Below are 20,582 nucleotides of genomic sequence, written 5' to 3' on the forward strand. Positions count from 1 at the left end.
GACTGTAGAGAAAAGAATTATAATGTCAACGAGATGTGACAAGAGCATTGACAAGTATGACGGTACTGTTTGGAGTAATTGAAGGATGAAGGCGATTAATATTGCGAAGATGAAAATAAGCAGACCGAGTGATAGTGGTGAAAGAGAGAGTACTGTCGAGGATGGCACCAAACTCTTAACCTGAGGGGAAGGTGTGACAACAGAGTTAATAATAATAATGAAAAATGTTTGGCTTGAGACGGTTTAGATTAGCCCATTAGAATAAATTCTCTTTTATGAAAGTTATGAGTAAAACAAACTTTGATTTTACTTAAACAATCAGAAATGGATGTTAATGGGAGTGTAGCTGTGGGTTCCGAATAGAAGTAGAGCTGGGTGTCATCTGTGTAACAGTGAAATTGAATGTTATGTATCCTGCATATATTACCTAGTAGGAGATAAATAATGAAAAGCAAAGGCCCCAGGATAGAGCCTTGGGGTACACCGGAGTTAACTGAAGTAGGTTCTGATCTGTGGATATACAGGGTGGGCCATTTATATGGATACACCTTAATAACATGGGAATGGTTGGTGATATTAAAGTCCTGTTTGTGGCACATTAGTATATGTGAGGGGGCAAACTCCTCAAGATGGGTGGTGACCATGGTGGCCATTTAGAAGTCGGCCATCTTGGATACAACTTTTGTTTTTTCAATAGGAAGAGGGCCATGTGACACATCAAACTTATTGGTAATGTCACAAGAAAAACAATGGTGTGCTTGGTTTCAACGTAACTTTATTCTTTCATGAGTTATTTACAAGTTTCTCTTTGTTCACAGCCATTGACATGTCGAAGAGGTTAACACATGAGGAGCGGATCGAAATTGCGTTGATATCTGGTGAACGCAGTAACCAGGTCATTGCAGCAGATTTCAATGCAAGACACCCTACGAGACCACCCAACTCCCATGCTACAGTTAGCAAACTGCTTGCTAAGTTTCGTGAAACTGGTTCAGTGTTGGATTTGCCTTGTTTTTCTTGTGACATTACCAATGAGTTTGATGTGTCACATGGCCCTCTTCCTATTGAAAAAACAAAAGTTGTATCCAAGTTGTATCTAAATGGCCACCATGGTCACCACCCATCTTGAGGAGTTTGCCCCCTCACATATACTAATGTGCCACAAACAGGACTTTAATATCACCAATCATTCCCATGTTATTACGGTGTATTCATATAAATGGCCCACCCTGTATAATTGAACAAACTGTAAACGGCCAGAGAGGGACATCAGTATATTAACTATTGATTTGGCAAGTATATCAAGTAGCTAATATTAGCTGATATATCAGTACCTACTGGTATATGAGTAAGACTCTGCTTATTCTACTTACCTACTTAAAGTAGGTGACTCAATGGCAAACCTACTGTGACAAGTCAAAATATCTGCAATGCAAACTCAATATTTAAGGTCATAAGATTCATATAAATAACTTTCAGACTAGCTGTAGGCTTCTTACTGTTGGGTGATAGTGCTGACTGAACGTTGGTTGGCTTCTCATGGTGTAAATGTATGTGTTACATAAGGTTCAAGGCAGGTTGCAACAATGAAAGTACAGGTATGGTCTCACATTGACATTATGTCCTATGGATGATACTGGCACCATACAGATGTGCTCAGAGTGAAGAAGTGTGAGAGCAGTCGTACTACAGTATTATTATGAGTATAACTCTGGGTTTGAAAAGATGGGATGCATGCAGCTCCATCAGGCGTTGTAGAACTGTTATCAAAAATGGAAACCCAGTTTAACAGCATTCCCAGTGGGGGTGGACATGGACACGTAGGATTTTGGAAGGATCACAATATCAACAAAGTTCCTATAGACTAAATTCTTAATAAGGAAAAAGTCAATTTTATTGGATGGCTTGGCAAAATGATCTCATTTATGTTACTTGAGAAGCTTAACGGAAAAAATGTAAGGATTTCTGAATATCTTTTAAGCTAATAATCAAGCTAATAATCAACAAGGGACTGAAAATGGAAAAGGAAAAAGAGAATAATGTTACAAAAGTGAGATTAGAAAAGACTTCTGTCTCATGTATAAGTTGGGCTGACTGTGCTACAAGTGGTGTATAAAGTTTATCCTTTCTAAAAATTTGCAAAGAAATTATTTCACAAACTTGTGAAACGTTGGAAATACTACAACCTTCTAAATAAGGATGTAATGAATCTATAAATAAATCAGTTTTTTTAATCAAGTGGGGACTGAATTTACCTACAAATGCTTTTATTTATAAAGTTAGTAATTATTTCTTTGTTTTCTTTCTGTGCTTTTTTTCCCTGACTTTTCTTCTTCTTTATGATCTTTGCACTTTTTTTAAATTTGTCTGGACGATGTATCTGAGGAGGAGGAATATTTTGCATGGAAGACACTGACTTGCCTTCAAACACTGACTCAATACTTGAAACATGATGCAAACCAGGAACAGTGAGTGTTTTCCTTCAAAGTAAAAATTATGCCTTACTGCTACAATGAACACACTTCAAAAGCTGCAACTTTAACTGTAAAGGAAAATAGTATCTGTTACCAGTTTAGGCCACTGTGACAATCATAGTAATCACAAACAGGTTTTCAGTTCAGCGCTGTATACTTGAAAACTTGTGGAGCATCCACTTGCTTATATTTAGTGAGTAGTACTAGATTTGGGCACTCTGTTTAAAATTTCCAACAGACTGCCCAAACTAACACTAATGTGTATCAAAAGCCTCCAAATTTGTGTAGGCTGATGACACACATTATTAGGAACCAGGTTTCATGATGGGATTTGACGTACCAAAGAGTAAGGTCATCTTTTACACACAGTCTATGCTGCTAACCCACAAAGATGTTAGTAGGATCCATGTTCGTTAAAGACATGTTCATCTCTGCTCAAACAATCGTAGCATTTGTGTGCAAATAACTAATGTGAGAAAAAAGTAATCACATAAAACTTAAAGCTTTGCATTTTCAGACCTACACTGATATGAACACATGCATTAGTTTCAGCATCTGTGTGTCCTGCGTGTATGGGTCAGAATTAATGAGCTGTGCCTGAGATTGTTGTATATTATTATGCTTCTGAGCTCTTTCGTGGGAGTGAAATTACTTGTGGACTCTCAGTTTGTGTGTACACTTTCTTTGGTCACTTAATATTTTAGGATGGTTCATCAGGCTTTTCAGTGGTGGCTTGCCCAAGGCTTCATCTATGACTAAAGGGGTCAGCCAAGTTATTCTCATAGTCATCAGCTGTGTCCATATATGATTTACAGTGTTTATACTACTTTGCACAAGAATGTAGGCATGCCCAGCAGTGTGAAGAGGCCACACAGAAATAAATTACTGCCAGCTGATTGTACTGACTTTTAGAAGTGTTACGTCAAGTGTTTCACTGAATCCACAAACATGCTGTGGTTCACCCTCATCAGTGCTTTCTTACCATCAGACGTTCTCGGGAGCCCCGCCGAGATGTCCAGTAGTTGCCACTGGCTGTGTTGTTAATTCTGCTGGTGACCTCTTTGAGTCCCAGCGGATCTCCATTTTCCCTGAACTTTCCCTTTAACCAAAGTTCAAGGCTGGCCCTGAAAAACAGCTCTGAGAAATTAGAAGAAGTTTAGTAGTTTGAGGAAAAAGGAAGGTCACGGAGGGGGAAATGAAAAATTTGCATGTGATCTGCGAAACCTGGGCTCGGGAGCTTTTTAACCAAACTTCAGACTAAGGTTATAATCAAAGAGCTCTCACGGTAATTAGCAGGACAAGAACACCGCTGCTTGTTTGTTGTTGGATTTCTCAGTTCACTGTCTCCTGGCAGAGCCACAAAGCAGCACCTGTTCACTTGTTACAGATACTCCACCTGTCAGCACTGAAAAGAAGTGTGTGTGTGTGTGTGTGTGTGTGTGTGTGTGTGTGTGTGTGTGTGTGTGTGTGTGTGTGTGTGTGTGTGTGTGTGTGTGTGTGGTGTCTCAGCTGCTTCAGCTTCAGTGAGTTTCCAGACCCAGTTTTCTCATTTCAGCGTAGTTTCTATTGTTCAGAAATGGTAAGTTTTAGGTTTGTTTTCATTCTCTGGTGGACACGCTGCATTATTAGGTTATTAATTCAATACACTCTCAATGCTCTCATTTATGAATAAAAGTATTAATCATTTTTTGTGATAAAATCTAATTAAAAGAGAGAAAAATTCAACCATAACCAAGACATGGATGGAAGAAAAATCATGTTTATGTTACACAAATAAGCAGAAGGAGGTTTCTCATCACTACTGATGTTTGGTTCTTTGAAATTAATCATGTATTGAACAGATTCATCACACCCCACTGAACAAATGGGCAGTTTGTGCCAGTCTGTACAACACATGAGGGGCAGTTTTGTGTGTTGCACATGTGTTTCTTGCAGTTGATGCACGTATACGGTGCGCGCACACATGTTCCAGCTCTTCATTTTGTTGCAACTGGATTTAGAACAGGGAGATCTCCTGATCAGGATGATTTCCTACAATAAAAAGCTTTTTATTGGCCTTCATTGCACCACATCGGCAGCCATGCAGGGTGGCTCATCCTTGGCCAAGATTCTCAACTGATGGTGCTGCTGTAGCTCACCTGGTTGAACAGGTGACCCATGTGCTGTAGGCTAGAGTCGCTGTTGCGGAGCCTGGATTTGAGGCACAATGAACTGTACTAATTTAAGAAAAATATAAGCCAAGAATAGAGAAGGTTGTCCTATAGTTCACATACGTGTGAAACAGCTTTCTGTGCACACATGGAGAGTGAAACTGCACCAGTAAGCAGACCAGCCATGTCCACCCAGGCCCAGATCACATTCCTGCAGAGCTCTAGTGTAGTTGCTGAGACTAAGGTGTGGAAGTGTACTGCTTGGATGGATTTCAGGTGCTGAAATGTTCCCTGTGGAGACTTTATTGGAGGTCCTCAGCTCCTGGTAAAACAGCTGAAAAGCAGCTGATTGCAATCCTAGACTTGGAGCTCATCCAGCAGAAAGGAATGGAGCTGTAGTTTGTGCCTGTAGCTGGTACTGCGTGTTTGTGTGCTTCAAATTCCAGCTGACAGCTGGAATTTAAGTGTTTATGGACTCGTTTTCAGTCAAAAATGGATTACATTTTAACCCTGTGTCACATACCAGCTGACACATAAAATTCCATTATGCACATTTCCAAATTGGAGCCAGGTACAGCAGTAATTCCAAAAGCACTAATGGCGGGGGGAAAGGGGGGCAGTAAAAACCTAAATCTTAGCATTTTTCACTTCTCCTGAAATGCCAGAAACACATCTGCCAGTAATCAAAAGAGAAACTCTCCTTCTCTTCTTTCTGTTCTGGTCAACTCATAATGGTACATCCATTTTTCCACAGATAAAGTCCCTTCTAAAGATATTTACACATGAGACACAGATCCTTTTTTTTTTCACTTTAAGTGGTGCCTGGGTGGCCATGGGTTGGAGGACAGAAGATAAATCTGGTCTGTTTTTCCTCACAGGAAACAGCCTGACTGAGCAACACTGATCTTCTCTAATCCATTATCCACCTCTGAATCTGGCCCACCCCTGGGCCACCATACATCTTCATTTGGAGCTTTCACTGGGTCTAATCACACACTTGAACTCCCAGCGTACACACATGCATGCACTCCCACAAAACAAAGTCTTGACAGTTCAGGATTAACATATGTGTTTATGCGGCCTTTTCGTTTTCTTTCATCTTGATTTACTAATGGTTTTGACAAGAGGAAAATGCTCTTCAGTCACTGAATACATATCTAAAAGTAGAACTTACAACAACATGCGGCATCTGGAACTGGAGCAGGTTGGGTATATTTCCTGAAAGTAGGACTTGCATTTAAAAAAAAAAATCAAAGTAAATTGTTTTTAGCGATCCAAATGATTTAAAGCATGGATAAATTCCTTGCTGGACGAGCCTCCACGGAGATTTCTAGGAGCAAAATTTTCTCTAAATACATCCTTTTATTTCACTTCCAACTAAAATGCGTAATTAGTGATGGCCTGTTGGATTTTTGAGCAGTTACAAATGAACAAGGTTGTAACCTGGATGCTAAAAATCTTTAACTCTGTTGGTTGGCGCAACAACTCCACCCGACTGGCAGTGATGGTGGGGCAATCCACCATCTGTATCAGAAAACAGTGTTTTGCTGAAACTGCAGACTGATTCACATCTGCATTAATGCGATTGTCATGACTTCTGGACAGAAGCAACTGAAATGAGTGTCCTCTGGCTGTTTAGGGAGAAACCTCGGAGTAGAGTTGTAGCTCCTTCACTTCAAAAGTACTCAGCTGAGGTGGTCCAGGCTGTTGATTATCATGCTTCCGGTGTGGTTTCTCTTAGTGGTTTCCCAAGCACACCCAGTTGAGAGGAGACCCTGAGTAAACTTGCAACTCTCTGCAGAGAAAATATATATTGTCTGGGTTGGGAGCATCGTAGGATCCCTGGAAGGACCTGGTAAAAGAGACATCTGGGATATTGCACTTAACCTGGCGCCATAGTGACCAAACTTTGGATAAGAAATAGAAAATGGATGGATGGAATTTCAACAGATAATTATAAACGGAATAATCAAAAATAATCATGTGAATTGGAGAAAAAGTCACATCCTGATAAAATGCTAATGCTCTTTTATCCACTCCAGCCTTGGTCGCATTTTCACTAGATGCCATCGTGTGCATACGTGCTGGACAAATACACTCAACAGGCAGGTAATATAAACATAATTGTAAAGAAAAAAGCATAAAATAAACAATGTTTCAGCACTTTTTCTTTCTAATTTGTTCTTTCTAAATCATTTAACCATAGTCACGTGGTCACTATGGCCAACATCATGCAAGAGAAAGCAAGACCAGGACTTGATATTGATGTTTTAGGTATTTTTTTGGTCATTATTTACAGTATAGAAAATACTAATAAATCCAGATTGCTTATAAAAATAAATAAATGAAGCTACAATTTTTACTTTGATAACTAGCTTTCACCAAAGGCAGAGGCTAAACAAACAACAGATACCATAAAGCAAACACCTCAGATGGCACCGTGATGTATTATGAAGACCTGGGTACTGACACCAAAGCTGACTCAGTCACGTGAAAGAAAATTGTTTGTCTAAAAGGTTCCCAGCACATGACATGATATAATGACATCACAGAAATATGACAGACTTTTCTGAGCACCAACACCAAAACACTAGCTTGTAGCATTAGCATGCATCATGTTAGCAGTTTTTATTTTTTAAACTTTGGTCTGAGGGTATGCTGCTTCTCTGGTTGCAGAGAGTAGTTAGTTGAAACACTGCTGAAAACCAGTGGCAACACTGTGTCCAGGTCTCTGTGTAACATATACTGTGCAAGCTGTCAGCCGCAAGTCGGTGCTGGTCAGTGTGGATCATAATCATGGAAGTCCAGCCACCCATTTCACAAAGAAAGACTCTCCGGCTCTTGTCCACAGCATGTCTTTTGTCCCGTCTTCCTCCCATCATCCCAACTGGTAGCAGACAAGCTCCCTGAGCTTTGTTGTGCTGGAGGTTTCTTCCTGTTAAAAGGGAGATTTTCCTTTCCACTGTCGCCAAGTGCTTGCTCATAGGGGGTCGTTTGATTGTTGGGGTTTTCTCTGTTATTGTAGAATCTTTACCAACTGTTGTTGTGATATATTTATATAAAATGAATTGAATTAAGAAAAAAAAAAAATCATCTGTCATTTTTTCTGTCTGCTGCTGATCTGTTTACTGATCTGTGGATTTTACAGTGCGGTTCTCTGGTTAATGCTCTGTTCAAGTCCTTGCTTGGTTTGTAAAATCCTGTCTCACATAATTGCTTTTTAAGTACAATTCTGACATGTTTTTAAATCCGATTTTTACACTTTTGTGCTTCCATTTTCTTTCCCACTTTGTACCTGGTGACTTTTGTCAAATTTTGCAAACCATTCAGGTTATTTTATTTCTTTTTGTGCACTTTTAACTGCCTAGTAGGGACTGGGTGTTTGTGTGTGTTGCTGATGTTGTCGTGAGTTTAAAGTGGATGGCTACTGGTGGTAAAGAAGTAAGATATCATGTGCAGTTTTAGCCATCGTCCTAGAAAGATGGGCACATGACAGGCCAACATTCATCTTGAGCCAAGAAGCACAGAGTCATCCAGCACTGCGGTCGTTGCTGTGACTGATAAAGTTGGGTTGACTTTCATGACATGTGGGGGGGGGGGTGCAGAAGGCAGGGGGGAAGGGACAACATGCCAACCGGGTCTCAAAGAAAACTGTGTGCTATGGCTGTTATGGAGATGTGCTTCAAAAGGAAGGAGGAGGGGGGCCTCAGCAGCAGAATGTGTAACAAAGTAACACGACCACAGTCAGAGTCACTGGCTCTGGCTGCGTGAAGCTCGTCTCTACATCATATGACCAGTATGCTGAAAATACACAACCACTCATTACTTTTACAACAATCACTACAATCAGTGTTACACAACAAACTTGTCTTTAACCACTTTTTCCAAGTAGTTTTGTTTTCTATGTGTATCATTAAAAAATTGCATAACTGTTTTCTGAAGTGTTTGGTTCCAGGCACTGTACCACATGCACTCCACAGCCTGCACACACACACACACACACACACACACACACACACACACACACACACACACACACACACACACACACACACACACACACACACACACACACACACCTTCAACCTTCAGCTACAGGATAAGGATGTCAACATATGAACATCTACACCCAAAATGGTCCTGTCACTGTTTGTCTTATTTTCCACTTCTTTTCCTCCACAATCGGTGCTTTTTCTTTCTTTTCTTTCCGTTCTTTTCAAAGCCTCCATAATCTCATCATGCCTATATCAGCCTGAAACTTGTACAGGATATGTTGAGTGTAGTGGTTTTATGTAAGTATTGTCACAAAAAAATTATATATTTAATGTTATCCATATTCTGTTAGAATATCCATATTCTAACAGAATATGGATAATTTCAGCTAAGAGAAAGTTTTATACAAATTAGATCATGTAAATGAGGGAAATAAGAGACAGAAATTAAACATAATCTGCTAAATCAAACATGCAGAGCTGTGGTCACCTCTTGTTTAGGGCTTGTAAGGGAGCAGCTGAAAGTAGATTCAACCAGTGGAAATGTGAGGAAGAAATCCTCAAAAATGCAGAAAATATATGATCTTAAATTTTACTTATTCTACCAAACCTAAATAACAATAGTCATCATGAGCAGCATATCTCTGGCTCCTCCTGAACAGGATGTTTATAGTGCTCTTGGAATGATCCCAACTCTGTTAATGTGAAATTAGTGGATTTTAGTTTTTATTTTTAAGTGAGGATTAAATGATTTTCTCCTGATAAAATTCAGTTTAAAACATTAACGTCCACTAATATGATTGTTTAATTACAAAAATGTTCAAATGCTTTTTGTTTAATTTGTAGATGCTTTCTCTTAGCTTTAACCTTTAACATAAATAGTCTTCAAAGCATTACCCAGCAGTGCCGTCTAACCGCATTCTTTTAAGAGCACGTATGCTCAAGCTGGAGAAATTACAATGTAAATATTACAATATTTGCATTTTACTTAATTTGGTAAGGTCATCGTCTTGATGCATTCTCAATCATCCAGGAAAGTAAATCTCCAAAAGTTGAATCTGTTCATCTGGACGTAGCGTTTTGTGGGAGAAACGTTTCGTCACTCATCCAAGTGACTTCTCAAAGGTCATATTTGTGGTCCTGTCGAGTCCTATGACTACCTATGTAGTCCTTAATAAATAGCCTATAAATGTAAATTTATTTAAGGGTCTTTTACATTGTACTGCTGTTTTTTAACAAGTGCAGCTGTTTATACTGTATTTAGCCAAAACGAGCTTGAGGCTGGGAAACAGGTGTAACCTGCACTACTATCTCAAGACTCTGCCACAATTTGAACAATCCGAGATTCAGACGACAGGTAGAGTCTCAGAGAGAGCGAGATGCACGGGGTGGACTTGATGTGTAAATTTGTCCCTGTCAGCAGACCTGTAGATTGAGTGCATTGTGAGTCAGAAATAGCGCGAGTGCACAGGAGATGGTGCTGTTTGTATATATTTAGACGTTCAAAAAATAATGATATGACAGCGATATCACATCAGACAGCAGCAGGAGGAACTGGCCTTGCGTAAACCCTGGATTAGGACTTGAAAACAGCTTGCGTTATGTGTAAGCAGGGCCGCGGGCCAGGACTCACGCTGTGTGAAATCGATACTTCTGATCTGAGTTTTTCTTTCACAGCCTTGTTAGCCCGCTGTCCCAACTCTTTGCGCACACAGGACACCTGTGTTTGGAGCTCCTGAGCTCAGCACATGCTCCAGGAACAACGTTAGTGGCTCCTGTTAATCTGAGATCGTCAAAAGTCAGTTTGAAACCACGTTTTACTGCACAGGTTTTTCAGTGTCAGTCGCAGAGAATACGAAACACGTTAAGTGTTTAAAAAGCGTGTCCACTGGAATTATACTTAATATAAGCAAGAGGTTACTGGGGCTCCTACAATAGAAACCTTCAGTGTGTGTTTCATTTATAGGTTCAGCGTCGGATTTCGCAGCAGCTCTAACCGGATGTGTTGTATGCGGTCAGGCCATATGTGCTCTGCAGTACCAACACCTTCACTAAAGCTGTAATGGTTAGAAAACACTGCCCCTGGAACCTGAGCTGCAGAGCTCATCACCAAATATGAGACTACTGTACTGTAGCTACTGTCATTCATTACAGTAACAGGGCCATGCTTGCAGAAGACATGTTTTTACAAGCTGATGTGGTGTCTCCATAGCTGCATGAGAATAAACTTAATACTGTAAGTGCACTGAAATGTAACTCAGGGTGCATCTCTTTCTCTCAGTGAAATGAAGGAATGTGTTTAAAATCTCAGGCAAAGTCACAACTCGGGAAATTTTTAACTGACCACTTTCTGACAACATATGTGATCATGCAGCAGTTATCACAGAGAGATGGCAGTGCTGACTTTTCTTAGTTAACATTAGGGGATTATATAAGTAAAGCTACATCATGCAGAAACCTTTAGAAGGAAATAAATCAGTGCCAACATTTGAATTTGACAGCAGTCCACCTACAGCACTCCCCTCTGTCCTGATTTCCTCCCATCAAGTGAGTCAAGCCTCACTAAATATCAATAATCCTGCTACATATTACTTTTTTCTGTAAGTCAAACTGAAGAGTGTTACTGTCAAGGTCCTCTTCTCCTGATAAATCAGTGCTTTTTTTGTCAGCATAACATTATCCATTCAGCATCTTATTATAAAGAAAGAGATCCAGAAGAACAACAGAAAGGGGAACACAAGACCACAGGTGGGTATTAGAAAAGGCAAACTAGAAGGCAGACTGGGCACAGGTAAGAAAAAGAGAATACAGATAAACCCAGGTGGAGCAGACAGTTACAAAAACAGGAAGCAAAGCAGCTCAGAAGTCACTGCATCTTATGGTTTAGTCATGAACAAACCTGCGAAACCAATGGAAGACTATGACTATAGCAGACAAAACGTTTTGTCCTCCGAGTTTTGCATTAAACAAAAATAATCTTAGCTCTCTTCTTCTAAGTTTACATCCGCAGAAATCTTCCCATCTTGTGCATACAGTGTTTGTTTGAAACACATCTTAAGTTTTAAAGCTGGACTAACAAACTAAAACCAAAGAAGGGTCCAGAAGCCATGTTTCCTATCAAATAACTGAACTTGTCTGAGGTCGCTGTACCTGTTTGTTCATTTCCCTGCTAGATGTCAGCGTCAGCTAAATGCCTGAAATGTAAAAATGTAGTGTGACTGGGGCAGGAGGCCAAATGGAAGTGCCAGCTTAGCAGAGATATAAACTGTCCCGCGCTGCTGCGCGATGAGTGATGCAGTGACAAATGTGACACGGGGGGGAAGCTGGGGCCCAAGTGGGACGATGACACCAGCAGCGAAGCACGAGGGTACAAAATATCAGGAGCATCCGGGCTATGAGGAGAGGGCGAGCGGTGATAGTTAACGATGGCCTCGCTTCCCGTCGATCGCATGCCTTTACGGTGAGATTGACCTGTTTGGATTGCTGTAGTGGGAGGTGTGTGTCGCTCTGAGAAGAGATGCGACATGCGGACATGTGCACCGGTTTGTAATTTATCATCATGTGAGCCTCACAGATTCCTGCTGTATCCACTCCTCTCAGCCTCTATCTCTTGATGTGCGTTTTCTCTCCATCCAGCACGTCTCTCAGCACATTCTCACTGCAGCTCCAGTTCTAGTTTTGTTTTTCTTTGCTCTCCTGAGTGATGCAGTTCAGCCTAAAGCTTTACATTACACAAGAAGATGACCTAATAAATATCCTTTGTCTGCTTATTTAAACAGGCATCCTTCCTCTCTTATTCTGCACTGCCGTTTTTATCCATCTTGTCTGGGAAAACTATGGTTGTGATATTTTACCATAGTCTTTGATGCTTCTGTACTTTTAGTGTTTGGGTATTCATTCCTCCAAGAACCAGTGTCACAGTGGATTTGGGACAGTTGGTATTTTAGTATTCAGAAACAATAGAAATATATTCACAATACAGTGCCTGAAGAGTTTAACCATGGTCATATAGGGATATTGTCATGGATACAGGTATGAGTGTGATGCCTCATTAAAAACAAACATCTTAAATTACATATAATTTAAGGGTTTTAGTTTTACACATATATATCCTAACTCGTTATGGCTGAACAGTGGGATCTTCTCTTGTGCAGTTTGCTTACAGACCACTTGATGGCGCCCTTGAACCAGTTTCTGTACAGCTCGTGTCCTGAAACGTTCCCTACCCGGTGGTATTGTTTTAAATATTTGCTTTTTCATAACGTGGTGGAAATACAGAGTACTGATCCAAAGATATTATCACGTTTTAATTTCTATCACCCTGTTTTTTGTTTGCTTGCAGATTAAAGGTCACCGTCAGGCTGATAGATGGTTGTTATTTGGGTGTTTTACAGCAGCACTTCACTGCTGTCTTCAGTTTGCGGCTTGTTTAAAAAAATTAGAAATGTAAATTATTTTCATCTATTGATTTATGGGAAACTCGTGGCTTCTCTGTAACTTTGCATTTAGCCCATTGTTGGCAGTTCACGGCTCTTCAAAGAAAAAAAATAAGTCCAATGATTTCATGGAAACGAATCGTAAATGTAGGCGTACGGCACGGATTTTATTCAGTAAAGCAATAGATCGCTTACCGAGAAGCCTGAAGGTCATGTCCACGTACTTTTTGCTTTAAATAAATAAATAAATAAATAAATAAATAAATAAAAATAAAAACTGAAAAAGAGTCGGAACATTTTATGTATATTTTTTTCTTTTACATAAACTTTATTTCGATAAATAAAAGACCATATTATCAACGGGAAACACCCAATGTGCAGGTATGATAAAGGGTCTTTTTTATTTTTTATTTTAAAATTTAATTAAGTGGATCATGTGTCCTACTTAAATAAAGACAATGGCTGTAATAATAATGATGATGATGATAATAATAATAATAATAATAATAGTAATAATAATAATAATAATAATAATGCCCGTTGTCAATGATAATTTTCAGGGAGGAAACATAGTAGGTAACCATATATCCATATAATGTACAATAAATATTTTATCATCAGATATATTAACTGTAATAACGTCTTTATTTTTGAGTGTGTTGGAAACATTTACATAATGTGTTTATTTTCATTTTAGTAACACTGAGCTTTGGCAATATATAAAATCAATTTCTTATAAAAAAAAAAAGTAAATAAGGTCAAAAACTGTGACCTTTGGGTTTTGTCCACTTTTTGTATCCCTAAAATCAATTAATGTTTTAATTTATGAATACAAAACACGGAGTATATAAAGATTTTTTAAATATATGAGTTGCAGTTAAAAAAATCCATGAAGGCCACAGTTTGAAAATAAAGCTATTTTATTGTCAATGCATTCAACATGATTAGATAAACTATCAAGTAGTAAATTTCCGCAAAAGGAAGAAACACTGAAACTATTCCCCACTGACACAAAATATTACACTTTGTATTTCAAATAAAACAAATTATTTACATTGTAATGTATAGACTGCATCTTAAATCAATATCATTTAATATTACATGCACTCTGAAATATAGTCTGACATAATATCCCCAATTTGTGTCCATATTCGTTGTAGACATGAAAAAACTTGCTGCGTTGTAAACCATGATGTATGACTACATTTGTAATTTTTCTCTATATTTGCATTTATATGATATAAAATACAACTTACTGTACAATTACACATATTTAAATCTTCCCTTATTCTCAAACTTTTAAGTGAACTTTTCATAAATAGATTCATTTTTGAAGTCAAAACGCATTTGCATACACCCAAAACATTAATTGTTTTTACAGGGGAGTAAAAGCAAACAGACAGAAAAGGAATTCAAAGATTAAAGTCCAAAGTGAAAGTAAGTGCAAGGGGTGTTCTTGTGTTTTTAAGTGGTCTATTTCCAGTCGGAGTGCTTAAATCCAGGCAGGTTGACAATCCGTCCATGTTAAACAAAAGTCTCGTCCTTGTTAGTTTTAAAAAGTCAGTTATGGGAGGTCATGTGACGTGACAAGTGATGCCGTTCCCGGAAGGACTCGTTGCATATGGGGCACTTGAGCTTCTCCTCGCGCCGCCGCTTGACCAGAGGCTCCATGGAGTACTCCTTTTTGTGGTGGGATCGCATGTGGTAAACCAGGTCTGAGGTCATGCGGAAGGAAGCGTTGCACTTGGCGCACCAGTTCTGAGCGGGCAGACAGAGCGAGGTGAATGAGGGAGGCAGCAGGGTGAGAGCTGAGGGCATCTGAAGCTGGATAGGTCCGGAGTTCTTGGGCCAGAAGGCGGTGGCGTAGACAAAGGGGTTCTGCTTGGCCATGCCGCCCGGCACGGGGCAGTTGGCGCCCAGTTCTGCACCCTGCAGCTTGGCAGCAAGGTGGTCAGCCTGGTAGAGTCTGTTGGAGGAGATGGTGTCGCCCACCGCTGGGTGGCAGTCCAGCAGCTTGGGTGGCATCACCAGTGGTGAGATCTGCGAAAAGGAGCGAGATGGCTGACTGAAGGCACTCTTCCTCTCCCCACCACTGCCACCTCCTTGCTGGCTGACGGAGGTGAAAGCACTGCCCATGGGCGAGCTTTGGGGCGGCTGCGTCTCCGACAGCACAGACCTGATGTTAAGGTGCTTCTCCGAGGGGTTGCTGCTGGGCCGACCTCCATCTTTGTTTTCAGAGTTGGAGCTCTGGAGGCTTTTGCTGCTGCTGTGCTGTTTAGAGTTCTGGGCTGACTTAACCTCAGTAAAGGCGCTGCGCTTTACCTCCCCCAGCTCTATGGAGCCTGGTGGGGAGAAGGACCGGTGGTTCTCCTCTAGGCCATACGCTCCTCTGTAATTCTGCACAGACGTTGCAAGCTCGTCTTTAGACTTGGACTGCGGAAGGCTGGGTCCTCTGCACTCCCTGTCCTCTATTTCGGAGAACTTCCTCTTGCCCGAGCTCTCGCTGCAGATCTCAGCCTCCTTGTCACTCGGCGGGCTGGTCCGGTTGTTCTCTAGATCCCTGGCCAGGTTATGAAAGTCTGTGGAGGGTTTATTGTTGTCCTGAGGACTGCTGAAGCCTTCGGAACGGACCACCTTTGGGCTGGTCCTGGTTGGGGTTGAGTTTGGTCGCTCTCTGCTGCTGTCTTTGCTGTGCTCCTCGTCGACTGCACCAATGCTCTGCAGTCTCTTGGTGCAACGGAACCGGAGATGGGCCAAGAAAGGGAACTCAAACTGGAACCGCTGGCTGCAGTCAGGACAGGAGTGGTGGGATGAACCTAACCGGAGGACAAATGGAAATTGTTGAAAATTAAAAACTGAATAATACTTCAAGAATATGACCTTTGAAATGCATTGCAGTAAATATAACTTTAGGTATTCTTTAGTGCATTGTTCGTAATAGTGAAGCCTACATCCGGTGAAATCAAAGTAAAAACTAAAAGAAGAATAAAATAAATGTGATTGTTTAAACATGAGCCGAAACACTTTACTGTCTTTATGTCTCACCTTTGCTTTTGGGAGGCACTCTGCTGGAACTGAGCAGCAGCAGGTCGATGAGGTCTTTGCCGTACCAGACCAGCAACTCCTCGTCCTTCTCGATGCGTCGGAGCGAGCGGTAGAAGAGCTGGCCGTTCTTCACGTAGGCCTCCAGGTTCTGCTCCTCTTTGTCCCGGGCTGACTGGACCAGCCGCAGCCACATCAAGCCCTCCGAGGTGCTGTTGGCCGCTGAAGTGTCCACCTGTACCATCAAGCAAGAGCATTTTGGGTTAATACTTAAATAATTAATTTCAAATCATTTCCCCCCCATAAACCTCTCAGGCTGTTTTTTTAGATGCAAATGGGAAGAGAGAATTACCCCCAAACTGCTGCAGAAACAAGGAGGGCACGACGTGTATTTTTACAGTTTGGAATCTAAGTTTTAAAAAATAATTCAGGGAAGACAAAAAATGTTCACACTGCTTTAATAAATCTAATTTTCCACCTGAAATTAAGCAAATTATAATAGCTATTAAAAATAAGCAAAATCTACTAGTATGACACTAAGATTTTAGTGACCATAGATGTTTTTTGTTTTTGTTTTTTCCTCCTTTTGTTTTAGCCTTTTAGTTTTCATCTCTAGGGATATATTTAATTATTGCACAGAAATAAAATAAATTGTCATTTTAGGCCTGTTTAGATGCCAATCAGTAAAATCTGTTTTCAGTCATAATTACTAAAAATTGAGCTAATTAAACCCTGTATAAGGGATGTATTAAAATAACATTATTTCAAATTTGTGATCAAAATAAAGCTCCACTTACCCTGAATATATAAGGTGCTGTGCGTTTGTCGGTGGATTTCAGAGCTATGAAGGCGATGCTGTCATACAGAGACGTGTGGCTCAGCACGCAAGGCCCGAAAATGGCGTTTTCCGGGATGTCGCACGTTGTGTAGACGCTCGTAAAAATGTCCGTGAGACACTGCTGCACCGCTTTGGCGTCCCCATCCCACACCAACTTCTGAGAGCTGGACTCCTCCATTTCACACTGCGGACACACGGAACCACGAGAAACCAGCGTCAGTACAGGCCTCAAAAATGTCTCACGGAAATCATCAAACTTCCTCTTTTGGGGGGTTATTTATCCCCAAAATGCGTAATTTCCTCTTTAATATATTCATCAAGCAAAAACAAATCACACATTGGAGCCTAACCTTTGGTTATTTAGTGGATTATACCCTCCGCTGTACCAGCTGATAGGAAATAAATCTCTTCCTAGACAGATTGGCTAAACCAGCTGTCAAGGGCGTCGTTAAGGGGCCTGTTTTTTCCCCCCTTTTAATTTATTCAAACCACGTAATAAGTTCATGACGGCAACACCTTCAGCATATTGATGATGTAGTTTCCCAATATCCGATTATATAACAATCACAATAAACAATTCGACAATAAAAAATTAAATCAATCAGAGATAAGTGATCATGTGAATTTTGTAATTTATTTTTGTTATTATTATCAACAATAATAATAATAATAATAATAATAATAATAATAATAATATTCTCTGTAAAAATAAGCTATATGTTTATAGGAATAAAACAATCTAGAAAGGTTTTTATTGTTAATAATAGTAAACACGGCTATTAATGCAATCAGACTATTATTATATAATCTTCGCATAAGTGATATAATAATAAGTATTAATGATAATTTTAACATCAGAAGGCCTCCGCGGACTCCCTCAATGCCCTCTCTGCCTGATGAAAGAAAAATGAAAAATATTTTTAAAAAGTTTGGGGCTTGAATATTTCCAGGTGCTTCCTGTTAAAGCGTTTATTGCCTACAGTGTTCCCAGAGTCACTTTTAACATCCTTACTTTTCCAGTGAGCTCACTGTGCTTCACGCTTGTGTGATCATTGATTTTTCTATAAATATTGTCTTCATTAATTTAATATCGTGTCTGGTTTTGTTGGATTTCTCACATTGTCTGAAGACTGTTTTTGTTACAAAGGAGAAAAAACGAGAGGGATAATAAGAGGACGGCACCCTCAGTAGGAGCTGGTGAGGTCCGAGCACGTCCAACGGAGAGAGCATGTCCAATGGGTTTCAAGTGGACTGTCAAAGTCAGTGATTTCATGTCAGCCAACCTTTCTCTCCTTTCTACAAGCGGCAGCGTATGTCGCCTCATTACCATAATCCGCCACTTTCCCCTCTGAGACTGTAATTAAAGCAGCACGACCAGTTAATTATTTCTTTTCTCCCTTTCTAACCTCTGCATGTGTGTGTTTAGACGGGTGCGCCTCTTTCACTCCCGCCTCTCCTCCCCTCTTCCTCCTCTGGCGTTTAAATACAGCAGAATCTGTGCGCGGAAGCCTGCACCTGATGCACATTTGTTCGGCCGTAAATTAGGCACAAAGGACGCCAGAAATAAATAAATAAATACAAACAATAAATTCAGACAAAGAGCTTTTCCTTAAACAGCCATTCCTAAATTGTTGAAATGATATGTTGTATGTAATGTTCTCTGATCACTGTTTGGTTTATTTTAGCAACTGCAAAATATGAATAAAAATGATTTACTGTTGTACTTTGGGCCTATAACAGAGTAACTCTAATTAACAGTTTAGAGTGCTGTTATATATATAATAATAATAATAATAATAATAATAATAATAATAATAATAATAATAATAATAATAGTAATAGTCCACGAGGCACGGTCTTGGCACAGTTCGTGCAAATAAATGAGGCCATTAATTAGAAAATTATTAAAGTATCATTTAAAAGCTCCACAGCTGGGATTAAGGTCTGTGCACTTTTGCGCGCAGTCGGGGAGAAACGTGGCTTTTGCGCGTTAATGTGATCCAGTTCAGAAATAAACTGGCTGATATTGATAACTGCTCTCGTGCCGGTGATTGGCGGTGGGAACAGATGAGCTACCGTCTGTTTGTCCCCGGGATCCGCAGTTGTTTTGTGGGTGCAAAAAGAGAAAAAGCGATGCTCTCCTCTGGTTTGGCTTCTGTTCTTATTTATTATTATCATTACTATTATTGTTTTAAAAGAAGGGTGGAAATTTGATTAAATAACAAAGAACAGCTGCCGCTGAAGTCGGCTGATTTACAGGATTTTGTAACTTCGTAAACGTTTAGCAGCAGCAGGAAGATTCTCTGGAACATTTTTGCGCACACCGCCTTTCCAACGCGGCTCCCGGCGCTGCGATGCGAAGCTAAACAATTTGTTTCCGGCACTAAACAGAACCTTTTTATGTTCAAAGAAACCCAAATAGTCGCTTGAGGTGGATGAAATCCTCACAAATTATCGGGTGACTGATATGAGTCAAGGCCAGGCTCGAATTAATAAAAAGAGACACCGAGCGGCGTGTTTGCACATCCAAACTGGAGGAAAGCAGCCACCCTCTCCCTCCAAACCCGCTGCAGGTGGGGGTGAGCTGAAACTGGGGGGTGTTTCACCCATCCACTGAAACTGTCCCGAATCAGCGCTGTGACTGAGCGCGGCAGCGAGGAAACATCTGCGTTTGCTTTATTATTTTTTTTTTCCATTTTTTCCTGCTTTCTATTCTGCAGAACGTGTGCCGCGCAAAGCGAACCCCCCACCCAACCCACCCCTTTTATCCAGCTCCAAAACTATCCGAACCACACACAGCTTTCACGTCACAGACCTACCTTTCCGTCGATGAGGAGGGAACAATAATCCACAAACGACTTGAGAGCGATGCTGCGAATCAATCCGGGAAAAAAAAGCCCCGAAAAGACGCGAGGGGGGATGCGGTGACGGTGATGGAGGTGATGATGGAGATGGTGATGTGCTCCCGGGCTGCTCAGTAGTATCAGTACATTTCCTCCCCAGTGTGCTGAAAGTGACAGTGCTGCTGCTGCTGCCGCCGACACTGGCAGTGAAGGAGCGGGGCAGGGAGAGAGAGCTGCACGGATAAAAGCAGACAGAGAGAGGGAGAGAGGGAGAGAGAGGCGTGCAGATGGGGCCCGATGCTCTGGCTGACTGGCACACCGACACACACTTTTTGTTTGCGGCACATAATCTACCCAATGAGGCGTGTCACTCTCCGTCTCCTCCCTTTAACTCTTCACTGGCCGACTGTCATTTCGTGCGATTTATGGATGTGCGGAGGGATAAAGACCCCTCTCACCCCCGCCCATTATTATTGTAATTCAGATCACAATAGTTGGTGGTTGCATTGGTCGGAATAAAGTGACATTTAAGTTGAAGATTTCTATTGTGAGGGGAGAGGAAAGAAGCCAACAGCAGCTTCGAGTTGTCGAGAGAATAAAAATGTTCTTCCATCATTATTTTATTATTATTACTGTGAATATTATCCTCCTCCTCATTATTATTATTATTATTATTATTATTATTATTATCATCGTTATTATTATCATCATTATTATTGTTGTTAAGTTAACCCAATAAAGCATCACTTCAACCCCTCCAAATTTGGCTCCAAGCCTCCTTTATGCACGGTGCTACTGCTCAGTGCA

The 20,582-nt window shown here is 40.6% G+C and overlaps 1 protein-coding gene across 1 annotated transcript; it reads right to left on the minus strand.

Annotated features, from left to right (window-relative positions):
* Nucleotides 1-14,057: 14,057 nt before the first annotated feature.
* On the minus strand, nt 14,058-20,082 carry prdm8b (PR domain containing 8b). Its single transcript, XM_031734882.2, has 4 exons — nt 19,752-20,082; nt 16,892-17,116; nt 16,098-16,329; nt 14,058-15,868 (listed from the first exon to the last, which is right to left on the minus strand). The coding sequence occupies exons 2-4, from the start codon at nt 17,108-17,110 to the stop codon at nt 14,613-14,615; spliced, it is 1,707 nt and encodes a 568-aa protein (XP_031590742.1). The 5' UTR covers nt 17,111-17,116; nt 19,752-20,082; the 3' UTR covers nt 14,058-14,612.
* Between the last annotated feature and the right edge of the window lie 500 nt (nt 20,083-20,582).

This window comes from Oreochromis aureus, linkage group 12 (genome assembly GCF_013358895.1).
Source record: "Oreochromis aureus strain Israel breed Guangdong linkage group 12, ZZ_aureus, whole genome shotgun sequence".
NCBI lineage: Eukaryota > Metazoa > Chordata > Actinopteri > Cichliformes > Cichlidae > Oreochromis > Oreochromis aureus.